General features: G+C 40.0%; 1 protein-coding gene across 4 annotated transcripts in view; it reads right to left on the bottom strand.

The window, feature by feature from the left end:
- Window positions 1-15,463, bottom strand: part of SORCS3 (sortilin related VPS10 domain containing receptor 3) — a 584,946-nt gene that overhangs the window by 68,983 nt on the left and 500,500 nt on the right. For all 4 annotated transcript variants that reach the window (XM_082408251.1, XM_082408252.1, XM_082408253.1 and 1 more), the window contains exons 13-14: window positions 14,421-14,512; window positions 4,054-4,161 (exon numbers count right to left, since the gene is read on the bottom strand). In XM_082408251.1, coding sequence (XP_082264377.1) covers window positions 4,054-4,161; window positions 14,421-14,512 — 200 coding nt within the window. The remainder of the gene's footprint in view (window positions 1-4,053; window positions 4,162-14,420; window positions 14,513-15,463) is intronic.

Below are 15,463 nucleotides of genomic sequence, written 5' to 3'. Positions count from 1 at the left end.
TAGGTCTAACCAGGCCTTCAACTGATTGGATGAGTTCCACCCACATTAGGGAGAACAATCTGCTTTACTGGGTCTACTGATTTAAATGCTAATCTTATCCAAAAACACCTTCACAGAAGCATCCAGAATAACGTTTGACCAAGTATCTAGGCACGCCATGACCCAGTCAAGTTGACCCACAACATTAACCATCACAAACTTATATATATTATATCCTCCAAATGAAGGCAACAAGGCAATAAAACCTCAGTGTGAATGAGCTAGCCCTTCTTTCTCCCTGACTTCAGTTGAACTACAGAGTCAGGGTTAACAGAAAGAGGCAGGATACAGAATTCAAATAGCCTACATCATAAATAAGTTTTTGGCTAAATGTCAAGGTTAAGCAATCTTGTCCCCAGATGGACCTCCTGTCCTCGAAGTTCCTAAAGAATATATAAAATTATTTAAACTCCTGCTTTAGTCTTTGTCATTGCTATTCCATGCGAGAAAAGCAGTGGTCATCCGTAGTGGGCCACTTGGTTTTAAAGGCCTTTTTAAACCTAAGACAGAGCCAGAAATTGCCTCTCGGCAATCATTCCAGGGCCTACACTTCTGGCTGTCTAAGGAGCCCTGGATAATTTTCATACTAGAGAAACTTTGAATTAATAAAAAGTTACAAATAGGGAGCTTGAATTGTTTATACTTGGATGATTGCTTCCAAACTCATCTTAATTCCGTGAAGGACAAATACCTGTCTGCCTCAAATCCCACATAAGAAAATTACGCACTATTCTAGTTCCTGTTCTACTTACTAGCATTTAAAGAATCTTGATAAGCAAGGTAGAAGGGAGACAAAAGCTCTGCCACACTCCTTGGAGTCTTACTGGGGAGGAAAGAAAAACAGAAGTACTAGATCATCTTTTCAGTCAATGGTTTAGCCCTGAGGTCAATCTCCCTCATATCCATGTGACCAGCTAAACCTCATCCAAAGCTGAGAAAAAAAAAGAAAATTAACATTTACTATTAGATGAATACAGAATTTAAACTGTGGCTTTAAATTTGCTGGGGAACGCCAGGTCATGCAGAGATTGGTGTACATGCACTATTGTGCAAAGTAATGCCCAAGAGAAGCATGCAATGAGTTCAGAGAGGCCTCATTCAAGAGAACGCAGGATAAATCACAGTATGAGATAAGGAGAACACAGAACAAAAGGAGGACCAGTATGTCTCTTTGCTACAAAAACAGGGAAGACCTGACTTTAGGACCATACGTATCTTCAATGCCCAACCTTCTAGGGCCATGTCAGATTTGATTGTGATGAGTAGCCACATTTGGCTTGATCCATTCAAGTAGACTGCACAACCTTCTTGAATGTGTGAACCTTCGCCTTACAGAACTTAGAACTCAATACTTGCAACTTCCTAGTGGCCGTATTGGAGGAAGTCCCAGAAAGAAGGAAGGTTTTCTTTTCATATCTAGTGATTAAGCAAAGGATGGGAAATCATTTGGAAAAGTCAGCTCATGGTCAGAGATCCTTATGAAAAAAGATGGCAGTATTCTGAGTATTCTGGGGTATGCTTCCTGGAATTCCTAAGAAAATATTTTAATCCCTTGGCAGAGTATTCTGGGTAACATGACAGAGTCATTTGTATGTCACATTTATTTAATGTATGCAGTCCACGAGGACAGGGGTTTCTTCTTGATTTGTTCATCTAGAATAGTATCTGGCACATAGGTACCACTAGTTTTTTTTAACAGTATAACTTTTCGAAGGTCTTGCTGTGACCCTAGATCCTTGGGATTTCTCTCTCACTGTATCTCTGTTGTCTAAATCTCTCCATATATACATGTATATCTATGTGTACATATATATGTGTACATATGTCTATACACACAAATACTTGCATATATATTCACTATGCACATATATCTACATATTTATCAAATCATTTGTATTTTAGAAATAAAGTTTATGTTATGATACTGCCTTTGAACATCCAGAATTTGTATTTATACAACATATTGTTGCTGTGTATCTACCAAACGATGAGGCTTTAGACTCTAAGCATTACTAACATACTATATCTTAAATACTGTCTATGGCTCAAACAGCTAAACTTGCATACAACAGTGTTAACTCTTAATTAATAAAGTGACTTGACAGCAACAATAGAGTCCATTTGTCATCACAGGAAATTTAATTAGGAATTTAGATGGTGAGACAATTCTGTTTTGGAGGATATTTTAGGAGAACAAAAAGAAATTGCTGAAAAAACTCAAATTAAAGCTGTACTTCCTGAGTAACAAATTCTACAAGAAATCCTTGTTTACATTGTACAACAGAACTGTCCAGAGAAGTTCTATCATGGCACAAGTTGGCCTCTAAAGACATCAGTTACGAATACAATATACCCCTTGGGAAGATTGTAGCAGCGCCTCATAGGGTTTGACATCATGTCTTTCAATTTCCAACAATAGATCATACGTGCCTAACACACGGATCATGCTCAAAAATGAGCGTTAAGTCTTTAAAAGACACAGTTCACACCCTTGAAGTTAGAGAGAAGGTTGTATAGGCAATTTGGAAAATTCAGAAAGAATTAAAGAAGATAATTTAAAATCACTCTTCGTTGCACTTGTTTCAAATAATTTTAAAGACATTTTGTGGAGCCACCCAAATTTTCTGTTATGAACATTTTTTAAATAATGAGGACACTGGGAATCCTACAGACTCTTTTTATAGACATACCCTATAGACATGGAACCCCTTTGTAGTGTTTCTGCTGAATTTCCTAGGACTGGACTTCTGTCCATTTGTTCTGTCTGTTTTCTCCAATTTGTGCACCATTTTCCATCATGGCTGGGTACTTTCTGTCATTCTGAAAGCTCAGAGGAGTGGCTGGTCAGCCCTCTGGATATGAGGATGGAAGTGGAGGGAAGGAGCATGGCAAAAAGTGGTCCAGTCTGGGGCTAGATTACAACATTTGATCAAAACTGCGTAGCTGCAGTTATAAAAGATTTTTCAACTGATCACTCTGGGAAAAAAAGTAAAGCATAGGAATTAGCCATTTGCCCTTGTATTTGCCTCCTCTGTAAAGCTCATCAGTCTCATATCAGGAAAAGACTGATTCAAACTATAAAGAAATTAATGAACGCAAAGGTTAAAAGAAGAGCAGTGTCCCCTAGAGTAAGAAGATGACAGCGTTCCCCCAAGCTAGCCCAGGAGCATTCTATGAGCCTTTCTGTGACAAGTCCACAGTATAGCAAATTCCCCTTAATCTTGCCCAGCAGACTCCCTTCATTCTGTCCAGCAAATAATTAAAGTGTAAGATATTCCAGTCTCTTGGGAGTAGGGGAGGTGGAGAGCGGTGGGGTTTCGTATTGCTGGTGAAGGGTTACCACAACTATTCCTCCACGCCCCCCTACCTACAGCAGTGCACACAAACACGCATAATCAACTTTTTAAGAATTAAACTTTGATATAATTTTAGAAAACATCAAATTATTATTATCTTCTTTAATATTCAGATAGTACTTTGGAGCTTTTTACAGCTTTAAGATCTATATCTCTACCACCTATTCTCATCGTAAAGGAGTGCAGAAAAATTTTCACAGCAAATTAATCTGAAGTGGAACAACAGCAACTCTGTGTGTGTATATCACAGACTCTAGGAGGTTCCCTTAAAACATTCCCTGTTTTCAGTAAGTTGGCTGTTTTGTTCCCTCTGTCCCCATCTCTAGTTCCTTACTAGGCTGTTTTGGAAAGAGAAAACACATCGAAAGACTTAAGCTTTCTGTTTGCTTGGGTTTTGGATAAATGGAAATTTGTTACAATACTTTAATTTTATGAGAAACCTTAACTTTTCAATTAGAAGCCCAGCTTCTCTAATCCTGTCAGTAGCCTCTTGAGTTGGTGGGTGTTGCATAAATATGTCCATCTTACAGATGAGGAAACTTTGGTCCAGAAACTGAAATGTTTTCGAGTAAGCCTCCCTGGGGAAAGCCCATGGTCTCCGTGGAAGTAGAACCCAGGCCGCCAGGCTCCTTTTGACCACAGACAAAGAAGTACTCACGTCATAATTTGGGTCTCCACGCCTGCCTCCACCAGAGCACCGTCCACAAAAAGAGGAACCGAAGTGAAACCGTACTTGTTCCAGGAGTGGCCCTCGTCAAAACTCACCCTGGGTTGGAAACAAGTAGATGGAAGAGACAGCTGAAAATAAAACCACACGATTTTGCAACCAGTTTTCAGGTGATTAAATTCTCCTCTGTATCTCCCTTTCTGGCAGTTTGGATTATCAATAGGTATTAATCTTCAGCATCTCCCTATATTATTATGAGATTTTATCAAAACTGCATTTCCCGGCCCAGGCACAGACAGCACCAAGAGCTGCAGAAATAGTTCAACATCTCAGAATTGAAGGAAAAAAAAACACCCAAGCGGGAGGGCTTAGTGGCTGGAGTATCATGTTTCAAGTACTCAGAATGGAACCCGAGGTTCAATTTACAGCAGAATTAATTCAGCCTCTGGAGTCTCTGACACAGATAAATTCAGTAGTGCGGGGTTTACCCTATGGGAGGGGAGGTGTGTGTCTTTCAGATCAAACCTTAAAAATAGCAATTTCCTATTTGTTCAGAACGGATGAAGTATCATTTTCCCTCTCCGATGCCACTTTAAGGGGTATTAGGGACGAGTACTGAGTGTCTGAGATGTTCTGGGCAATACTGTTCCATCTTTCGACCAACGGTAAGGGGAAGGTCTGGCCCTTTGTGGACACAGCATCTGAAACTCTTTAAAGGAATGCTGCTAGTGGAGAGGATTTGAGCAATCTTGAGCAGTTGCTTCCTTCCCTTTCTTGATATTATCGAGTTCCCTACTGCCCCTTGATTTAACCGGAGGACAAAGCCCAAAGACCATCTCCTCTGAGAAACTTTTCCCAACACTCCTCCTTCCCCAAGGCAGTTTTATTTGCTTCACTTTCTGTGATTCTTTTGGCCTGGTTAATTCTTAATTTTTCTCTGACTCCACAACACAGGATTCTGAGTTCAACTGTAGAAGCTCTATTTTCCTACAACACCCAGGCCTTCCCCTATCATGGTGCTGAGTGATGACTTCTTAACTCATCTTGAATCCCTCCATTCAACATTATAATCTTGGGAATTCAGGGGTCACATATGTCTTGTGCATTGTCTGACAACCCCCGCCCCGATATCACCTACATATCTTTATTACAATGCTTCTAACCTGATATTACATACATAGTTTCAAAAGATATGTCTGACTCTCCCACTGAACTGTGATCTTTTTGAAGTCAAAGACCATACTGTTCACTTTTGCATTCCTAAAATTAGCAGAAACACTGGCACATGGTACTATATAAATGTTAAATGAATGTATGAATGAAAAAAATAAGAAGTGATTACAGAAACTCTTTTAATCCATCCAATAATTTTTCAAGCGTTACTTACACTGGCATCCATGAATTGGATGTGAATCCCTGTCCCCATTACTAGTCAACCTACTCAGTCCATTCTCTGGATATTACTTGTCTCTCTATCTTATCCTCTCTTCCCAAATAAACCGATCTTAAAAATTAGAAAGTCAATCTCTTTACCCAGCTAGAAAAACTAGTCTCATGCAATAAGAAGTTTTGTATTTCTGGTATACTGAGGCCTACTTCTACAAACAAAAAGCAGGCAGCGGTTATAAAAGTTTTTATGAGTTCCTAAGTTATCAGGATCTGTCTTGACTTTTTATGAACAACTTTACCCAGTTATCTCTGACATACAAAAACTATATATTTAAAGTGTATAACTTGATGCTTTGATATAGATAGATAGATAGATAGATAGGGATATAGTGAAACGTTGGCCACATGAAGCTGGTTTCTGAGGGGGTGGGAGTGGAGGGTGGGCAGGAGGAAGAAGTGAGGACATGTTGGTCAAAGGTACAAAGTTTCAGTTATGCAAGAAGAATGAGTTCTTGGAGATCTAAGGTATAGCCCGATGATCTAATGTATAGACAAGTCAATATTGTCTTGACTTTTAAGGACTTGGCCATTTCAGCCTTTTTTTTTTTTTTTTTAAATAGGCTGAAGGCTAAATAATCACTGAAGCTGAACCAGAGGAAGTTGGGCAGATCTGAACTGCTTCTCTTGGAAATGAGTTTCTCATTCAAAAGTGAAAACAAGAGCATAATTGGGAATGGATTTACCTTTCATGCCATGTACCCTCCTGGTTCCTAAAATAATTGTAGGTATTTCAAAGTATGTCACGGCCACTAACTAGTTCAGTCTGCCTGGTAAGCCCAGAAGGTATAAAAAGATATTCGTTTAGTTTTTGGTTTGTTTATTTTGATGACTTTGGATTGATTATTGTCTTGACAGGAAGAAGCCAAAGTGGTTGAAGACCTCTGTCCTTATCTCATTCTCAGAGTTTCCTTACTGATGAAGGTCAGTTATTAACATTAGCAGAAAAAATTGCAGTGAGTGCCACCACATCCCCGGGAAGGAGGAGCCTTCATACCACTGCCACTAACAGGGCAGAGGACAGTCATCTTTACTTTATACATGATAAGACACCACAAAGTAATAGAAACAGAGGGACCATCACAGCCTTCTGAGCTCTGAGTTCTAAGATGTAAGCTCCAAAGAAAAACCAAGCCCAAGGTGGAGAGACAAGGTGTGGAAGATAAAAGCATGCTGTATGAACTGAATCCATATGGAAGGAGCAAAAACATGGATTAGATGGAAGAATGGGAGCAGCAAAAACACTAGGAAATGCCAACATCCAGGTGGAAAGGCTAGCATATACAATAACCAAAGTCTAAGGGTGACATAAAATTAGCATAGGCCAGGGGACAGTTCTCCAGAGCCAGGGTGAGGAATGAATGCTGTGACTATAATTTATGGTCAATGTACCACTAGGAAGCCCAGGTTCGTGCTATTCAGGTGACTTTCTGAGATCAGTAATTTCTAACACCCGAATATTTCATGCTGAGATAATTATGAAAACCAAAACAAAACTCCTAAAGAAACTCCAAAAAAATACATTATAAAATTTAATCTCTTGAGTATCAGAAACTTGGGTCTGTCATTTGTGAGAGCTATTCTTTCAGATGACTAGGAGTTTTTAGGCGTTCTGAAGTAACTGTATTGAATGGTAACCCCACGGGACCCACCTTCTCCTCCTCTATTCAATAGCTCATTAATGGCCAAGACAAAGGAATTGGGAATCCCTTATTAGGCCCACAGGTGAAATTGAAATTGATAAGACTGCCAGTACTCAGGGAGACAGAGGTAAAGTTACAATTGACCTCTAAGTAGTGACAAGACAGGACTATAGAACCAAAAGAGAATAGAATTCACCTAGCAAATATTTATTGACATCTACCATGTGCCTGGTTGGCAGTGGCCACTGTTCTGGGGATATAGCAATGAACAAGAAAGGGAAGGCCCTAGCTTCAGTGGAACTTACATTCTAGTTTGAGGAGACAAACAATATGTAGATAAATGGATACAAAAAAATATGTTAAAAATAAGTGTCATGAAGACAGTTAAAATAGAGGGATATGATAGAGAGTGAGTGAAGCTACTTTGTATTGAAAATTTAAGAAAGTCCTCCCTGAGGAGGTGACATTTAAACTGAGATCTGAATGACAGTAAGGAATTTGCTATGCAAAGATCAAGGTGAGAGCCATTCTGGAGGGCAGACCTGGTGTGAAATGAAGTTGCTGTATGGGAAGAACAGAAAGATGGTTGGTGGTTGTAGATTACTGGGAAAGGGATTAATAGGAGGAAATGGAGTCAAGAAAATAAGGCTGGGCCAGATTACAAAGGACCTTGTTCCCAGCTGAAATGGGAGAGAGATGATTTGATTTAACCTTTACAAGATGGTTTCTTTGTGGTGAATGGATTGTCAGGCCCCAAAGTTGATGCAAGGAGATGAATCAGTGGGGGAGGCATGGCAATTATAAGAGACCAAGTAAGAGAAGGGGCTTGGAAAATGGTTTTAATAGTGGACATAGAAAGGGATGAAAGGTTGAGGATATTTTTACACGTAAAGTCAGTAGGAGTTTTACAGATGAAGTCAAAAGGATTTTGCTTGAACAAAAGAGAGAAGTCAAAGACAACATGGATTTGGGGGGTTAAGCAACCGGTAAAGGGAAATGTAAAGAACAGGAGAAGCAAAGCTTTTTGTTTGTTTGTTTCTGTTTGGTCCACATCAAGGTTGAGATGCTTTTTGGATTTCCGTGTTGTAACACTGTCAAGAGGACCTTTGGATGGATGCATCCGGATTTCTGGAGATGGCTCAAAGCCAGGGATGTAGATTTGGCAGTCACTTATAGGAGAGGACCAACTTAAAGCAGAATGCTTCATTAAAATGAAAAAACAAAGAGCCCCACAGCCAGAGAAAGGAAAAAGAGTAACTAATGAGAAGCTCAAGCTGGAAAAAAAAAAAAACAAAAAAAAAACCTGAGGTGATTGTCAATCACAAGGTAAATATTTTCCAGCAATGTCCCTACTGTGATAATCAAAGGCACTGTGAGTCTAACGTGTGTTCACAGACAGGTAGCATGAATAATAAAAGAAATTATCCTTCCACCAGATCCTCAATACTATGTTCAGTTTCATTCATTGTAGAAAACTGACAATCAATGTGATTAGAAGTAAGAAACAAGTTGTTCTAGAAACAGGTTATATGATTTGAAGATAGCTTAGGGGAAAGAAGAATAAGAGCTGAATAATTTACCATCACCTTTTAACTTTTTTAGTAAGAAAGCTTCCAAATAGTTCAACACGCAAAAATAATTCTATTGTTGCCTACGGAAAAGGGGTAACGTCTGTGAATGAAATCAGAGAGAATGTGGATAGATGCATGAAAATATCAATTAAACAATACAGATAGAATAAGGTAAAAAAAGATTTCTATTCTCATAATTGTTCTAAAAAGGAAAGTCAAATATTTGAACAAGAATGTAAGTTCCCAAGTATTTTGTCTTGTCCTTTGGTATATCCCAGCCCCTCTACTAGCACTGGATAAATAGTATAGGCTCAATGAATATGTGAGAAATAAATGAACAAATGCATGCAATCTGTCTTAAATTGTGTATCTGATCATTTCCCAGAATTTAGAAAGCCTAGACAGAGCCATCTCTTGAGGTCCTTTATAGGCTTAGGACTCTAAAAATCGCATGCATTTCTGGAGCTGACTTACTCTACATAGGTCTGGGCAGCAGAACAAGGACTGATGGACAGAAATTACAAGTAGATTCGTTATTGCTCAGCACAAAACAATCTTCCTAACAACTAAAGCCAATATACAGGGTGGAAACTCATTCAAATTGGTCAGCTCTGTGCCGTCCTGGTGAAGTGGGGTGTCATTCTTAGGTGTCACAGAGGTATCTGCTGTAGTATGTGTGAAACTAGACTACTTGCCCTCCAAGACCCTTCCTTATTCCATGCATTGATGACCTTATAATGTTGAGGTAAGAGCCACTAAAAGGAACAGAATCTTCCAACGGAATCTGATTCCAACAATCAGAATCCTCCCCGGAACACTCTAGCACAGAAATAGAGTTATAATGGACATTGAGGATCAATGTTCCTCCCTTTGGTGAGGTGCATTGCTCTATTTTTTATTATCCCAACCGCATGAGGCGATGGCACCGTAGCCACACAGAAGTCCTTCAGAGTAGCACATGCACTTTCGCCTCTGAGAGGCACATATTGGCTGGAGCTATTGTTTTCATGTGAATGTTTCTATGAACAAAACGCCAGTGTTCACCACCATTTACAGAAGAGCAAAGGAACAAAAACGGCCAGGTGATGCTTTGTTTTTAGCTTCCAAGAACCTCCCTTTGACAGGAGACGCTGACGGCTTGTCAGGGCTAAGCAAACAGTAGGACCCCGGCTTACCCTCCGGTGAGCAGCTCTGTCTACTGTGAGTTTTCATTACAGTACTGCATCCCATGGGGTGCCACTGTTCATTTCACTCTAATGCTTCTAAGGTACAAAGGTAATACTGGTAATACTGGATGGAGGGCTTACCTGAAATAGCACTTAGGTTCTACTCTCAATGCATCTAAATGTACACGGTCACAAGTGGATGGGTTCATTTGTATGCTGCTTTGTCTTCATACATATCTAGCTACCTATCATTTCAATTTATAGGAAACAGCATGCCTTGTTAGCCTAGCTAACGTTTCCCCAGCTTTTCAATTATGATTCTCATTTTCTCTGAAAGGCGACGTAGTTATTATTTAAATTCGAGAGCCACTATACCCTTGTGGGAGAGTGGGTAGGCCAGTATCTTTTTCCTATGCAAATGTATATACATTTGTATATGCTACCAAAATAACGTCAGTGAGTCTGAGACCTACTACAGAAAAGAACAATGAACTGATCACTTAACCTTTCTTCCACTTCAAATGAGCTCTGTGTTTACCCTGAAGGTTGTAACTTAATTAGAAGCTACTGGTGATGAAGAAACTGCATTTGGGTTTCACAAGCTTGCAATTCATAAGCCAGCCAGAGACAAAATCAGTCAAGAAGTTTATAAGGAAACATTGATGATAATGATAAGGTCAGGCCCTTACAGAACACTTACTTAGCCTCGAAAGAAGTACAAAATGCACAGGGAGATCAGCTCGGTGCTTTGTGACCACCTAGAGGGGTGGGATAGGGAGGGTGGGAGGGAGATGCAAGAGGGAGGGGATATGGAGATATATGTATACATATAGCTGATGCACTTTGTTGTACAGCAGTAACTAACACAACAATGTAATGCAATCATACTCCAATAAAGATGTTTAAAAAATTAAAAAAACAAAAAAGAATTCCTGAATGAGTTAAGTGCCACTGTTGTTTGCTAGCACATACACTCAGTAGCTGGCACTTAACCGTCGCAGGGACTATTTCGGAGAAGGGCATTCATAGACAGGCAAGTAAGCAGAAGTCATGGGTGGTATGTAAGTTCAGGGAAGCATTTGAAGCATTTATGATAAATGACAGCATCAACATCCTTTAAATGGAGAAAATTCTATTTCCAAAGCTTAGTTTGAAAAATCATCACTAAGCCTTTGTAAATTGAAGTAGGTGAACAAATGGAGGGTAGTATTATCATTACTATTATAAGAGGAAATTCAATGGGATGTAGCTATTTTTCTGAGCTCAGTAAATATTTTTTACCAACAAAAGAGATATTTCATGGAATAAGGGGAAACTCAAACTTTGTATTAATGCCTTTGAGAGGCAGGATTTGATCCTACTTACATATCCCTGAGTGAATACTGATTTTCCCAACTTGGATGGTTTCCCTCCAGAAACTCCTTCTAGAAGTGATCAGCCCTCTGGAGAGAAACCACTGCAGAACACACTGAATGGTCAGATGTAAGGATGCTAAGATTCACCAAAGCCAAAACTTTCTCTATTCCTCTGCTCCATGCCAAATGTACTCTCCTCTCCTGTCACTAAAAAGAAATAACAACAATAGCAAACTCCTGTTTTCCTTAGGATAAGGCAACTTTTGTGTAAAAGTCTCTAAAATTCAACCATGAAGTGAGCGCTAAGTCCCTACCACATGAAGGAGAGAGAGCAGGAGGGTGACAGTCAAGGGTAAGATGGGATTGCCACCCTCTTCTCCCAGGACTTAAGGGGAAGAAATCTGCCAGCTGAATCTGTCTGCAGGGCATTTATCAATTATGTCATTGAGATTTAGATAGAGGTGCTTAGAACACAATGATAACGACTAAGGAATGTTACTTCTCTTGGTTAAAAAACAACAAACTTGTCTTAAGAGTCAAGCTGCCCTCCCTGAGAGTATAAGTCCTACTCAGTCCTCAGTAGAGAGAACTCTTCTCACCACAGAGAGAGAGGTCTCGGTAGTAGAAGGAATTACCTACAGATTCAACCTGAACCCCTTAAACTGGCGTTTAAGTTCTTCTGAGGGCTACCCGCCATCACTCACTCACATGCTCGATCCCAACGACATACAGCCTTCTGAGCACTCCCTACATCTCCTGAATTCCAGGCTTGGTCAGAGTTTTCCCATCCCTTGGCTTTCCTCCCATCACTTCTCCTACTCCTGGAATCCTTTTATCAAGGATCAGCCCTCACGTCACCTGCTGCACGAAGACCCCCTCACACACGGGCGGGGGGCTCTATCCGGCCTCAGGATTCCAGCAATGCACACGGTCAGCATCCTTGCGTAGACATTGCTTAGATTTCCAGTAATATGTGGACTGTCTAAGCTCCTTATCTTGACTATGATCTCCCAGAGGACAGAGACCATGGGATAAGCCTCTGTGTACTCATTAAAGTATCTGGAAAATTGGCAGGTAAAAGAGAAGAGCACCCATGATAGAAACCCAACTTGGTGCTGCAAGGTACTAGCTGTGTAGCTCTGAGCAAAGAATTTAACATGTCTGCATTTTAATGCTATGATAAAAAGAGTACCCACAGGAAAATGCATAGGGTGGTTTCAAGAAATAACTTAGGTAATTCATGGAAAGGGCCTAGAACAGTGCCTGGAATTTAAGAATCCCTGAGTAATGCGGACTATCATTATTATCAAGTAATTCCACTCTTCTGATACTACCCAAAAATTATAAAATCAGTAGTAAAAGGATGATAAACAATTACATTAGGAACTTTTTCAAGCTCATGCTTGAGGTGGCAGAGCACTGTTTTTGTGCGTTTGTGTGTTTTGGTTTTTTTTTTTTTCTACAAACGGCTTTTTTTTTTTTTTTTTTAGAAATTTAGGTTTTCTTATTTTTTAAATTTTATTTATTTATTTATTTATTTATTTATGGCTGTGTTGGGTCTTCGTTTCTGTGCGAGGGCTTTCTCTAGTTGCGGCAAGCAGGGGCCACTCTTCATCGCGGTGCGCGGGCCTCTCACTATCGTGGCCTCTCTTGTTGCGGAGCACAGGCTCCAGACGCGCAGGCTCAGTAATTGTGGCTCACGGGCCTAGTTGCTTCGCGGCATGTGGGATCTTCCCAGACCAGGGCTCGAACCCGTGTCCCCTGCATTGGCAGGCAGACTCTCAACCACTGCGCCACCAGGGAAGCCCCAAACGGCTTTAACTTAAGAGAAACTTTCTTAAATCCTTGCCAAGGTGGCTGAAGCTTGAATTTGGTACCTGGGGATCCTAAGCTTATTTTTTCTTTTCCTGATTACAAACTGATGCTTCTAAGTAAAACTCTTACTCTAAAAGGGTTAGTCTCCTGAAATCAAGGGCCTGGGAGTTATGCCAGCATCCATCTTCCAGCCCATGGTGAATCCCAACAACTGTATTCTAGATAGCATTCCCTCTACTACCAAACATTCACTCTTTCAAATATTCATTCTGCTGAATTTGAAGCCTGAAATTCTTTCCCTTCAGGATATAAACATACACGATACTTATCCATCCTCCGCCAAAAATAAAAACATCTTCATCATCGTTATAATCATCATCATAATAATATATTCTCCCTCAACTCTTTGTCTTCCCTGGAGGGTCTTACATACATACACTCAACTGCATTCCATAATCTACTTTCTTGGGAAGAATTATCTACACTGTCTCTACTTTACTTCATTGTTTATCATTCATTCATCCATTTATTCATATATTGCACTCTACCTTTCAACCCCACCTCTCTTGCGAATCTACCCTAACAAAGGTCACCAATGACCTCTTACATTGCTTAATTCTAGATTGTTTTTCACTCCGTAAAATCTATTCTGATTATAGAATTTGGTGCTATTGATCACCCCTTCCTTCAGCCTCCATGAAAACATTTCTGCTGTTTTTATCTTTTTTGGCTATTTCTCCTTAGCCTCTCCTATAATTTCTTCCTCTGCTCTGCATGTTGGTATTCAACAGTGTTCCATAGGAGTCCCTATTTTCTCCTTTTTGTACCCACTTTCATGCGGCATGCAGCCTACTGACATGGCTTTAACTACCACCTAATGGCTAGTGACTCCAAATCTAGAGTGTCATCCCAGACCTCTCTCCTGACCTTCAGATGAACGTATCTGACAACTAATCTTCATCTCTGCTTGAATATCCCTAGATATCTCAACTTCAACTGATCTAGAACTAAACTTAGTATTTGCTACATGCACCTAACCCTCTTCTTACAGCAACGTCCAGCTCCTGCATTTTGGATTCTTAATCTCGGCTGCTTGAACTTGAAGGTCCTTCTTGCTCATTTCTGGCTCATCTGAGCACCCATTCCTACCACCCCACTGTATTCATTATACTTCCCCATCTAAATCATCTGGTCTGCTACTGTTACCAAAGAGTTGGATGATGTAATGTACATCAAATGGATGGATGGATAAAGAAATGGATGAAGAAATGGGTAAAATGGGTAGAAAATCATGCAGAATAACTTGTCCCAACCTTTTCCACTAAAAAGTTGCTCATTAACAGGGTAGGGAGCTGTCCTTACCACAAATGCCTGACTGGCAGAGGTGTGTGTTTCATGGCCACGAGGGCGCCACCCCAGTCTAGGAACCAGACATTGTACTCTTCATCAAAGATCTGGAACAACAACAACAATAACAATCATAGCAACGCCTTACATTTGCATAGTGCTTGACAGTTTACAAAGTTTTTCACATATAATGTTTCATCTAGATTCTGCCCCTTCCAACAACCCTATCAGGAAGTTTGGCAAGTAATGTCATCCCCATTTAATAGATGAGGAAATGGGCTTGTAGAGAACAAATAATTGTCCCTTGGCTACTCAAATGGCATTTCCAGGGCTCTTTCCTCTAGTACTGTGAGCCAGTGTGCCACAAGAAGTTCAGGCAATAAGACGCGTGCTCAACTAGATAACTCAATGGAAAATAAGACTTCAGAAAACTTCCCCATCTTTTCATCTGAGTAACTTACTACTCAGCTTTCTCTTTCTCATCTTTTCAAATGAGACGTTTGCTAATTTATAAATGGTCTGTGTCTTTCTCATCTTTTCAAATGAGACGTTTGCTAATTTATAAATGGTCTGTGTCTTATAAACATTTATAATGTTTATACATTATCTATGAATTTAAAGGACAATTCCTTTTAGACCTGTAGACATTATGATCTACGTGATGACTGAGTTCTCAGACTTAGCCACCAACTCCTAAGTTCCCATGCAAGTTGGATGAAGACTTAAGTTTAGTGCTTGGGGATCCTCACTCTAAATGCTCACTGGGACACCATGCTTCCTGGGACCCAGAGTTACTGATTCTTTGATTTATTTGTCCATTACCTATTCATCCATCCACTCACTCATTCAGTGATCCATCCATCCATCTACATAGGCATTTACTAGGCACCTACCACGATGCAAGTCTCAGAGCCTTAGCTTAGACCTAACCCCACATATAGCAACACTTCTACAATTTATGACTTTTAAGTCTCCAACCTAAGATAGGAAAAATATTTCTCCACCAGGGAACCAGTTCTCTCCTCTAGATCATCTAGAGGAAAGTGGAATTGGAGACT

Source organism: Balaenoptera borealis, assembly GCF_965194805.1.
Source record: "Balaenoptera borealis genome assembly, chromosome: 10".
NCBI classification, from domain to species: domain Eukaryota; kingdom Metazoa; phylum Chordata; class Mammalia; order Artiodactyla; family Balaenopteridae; genus Balaenoptera; species Balaenoptera borealis.
Note: the sequence above shows the minus strand (reverse complement) of the source record. Positions and strands in the feature narration are given on the sequence as shown.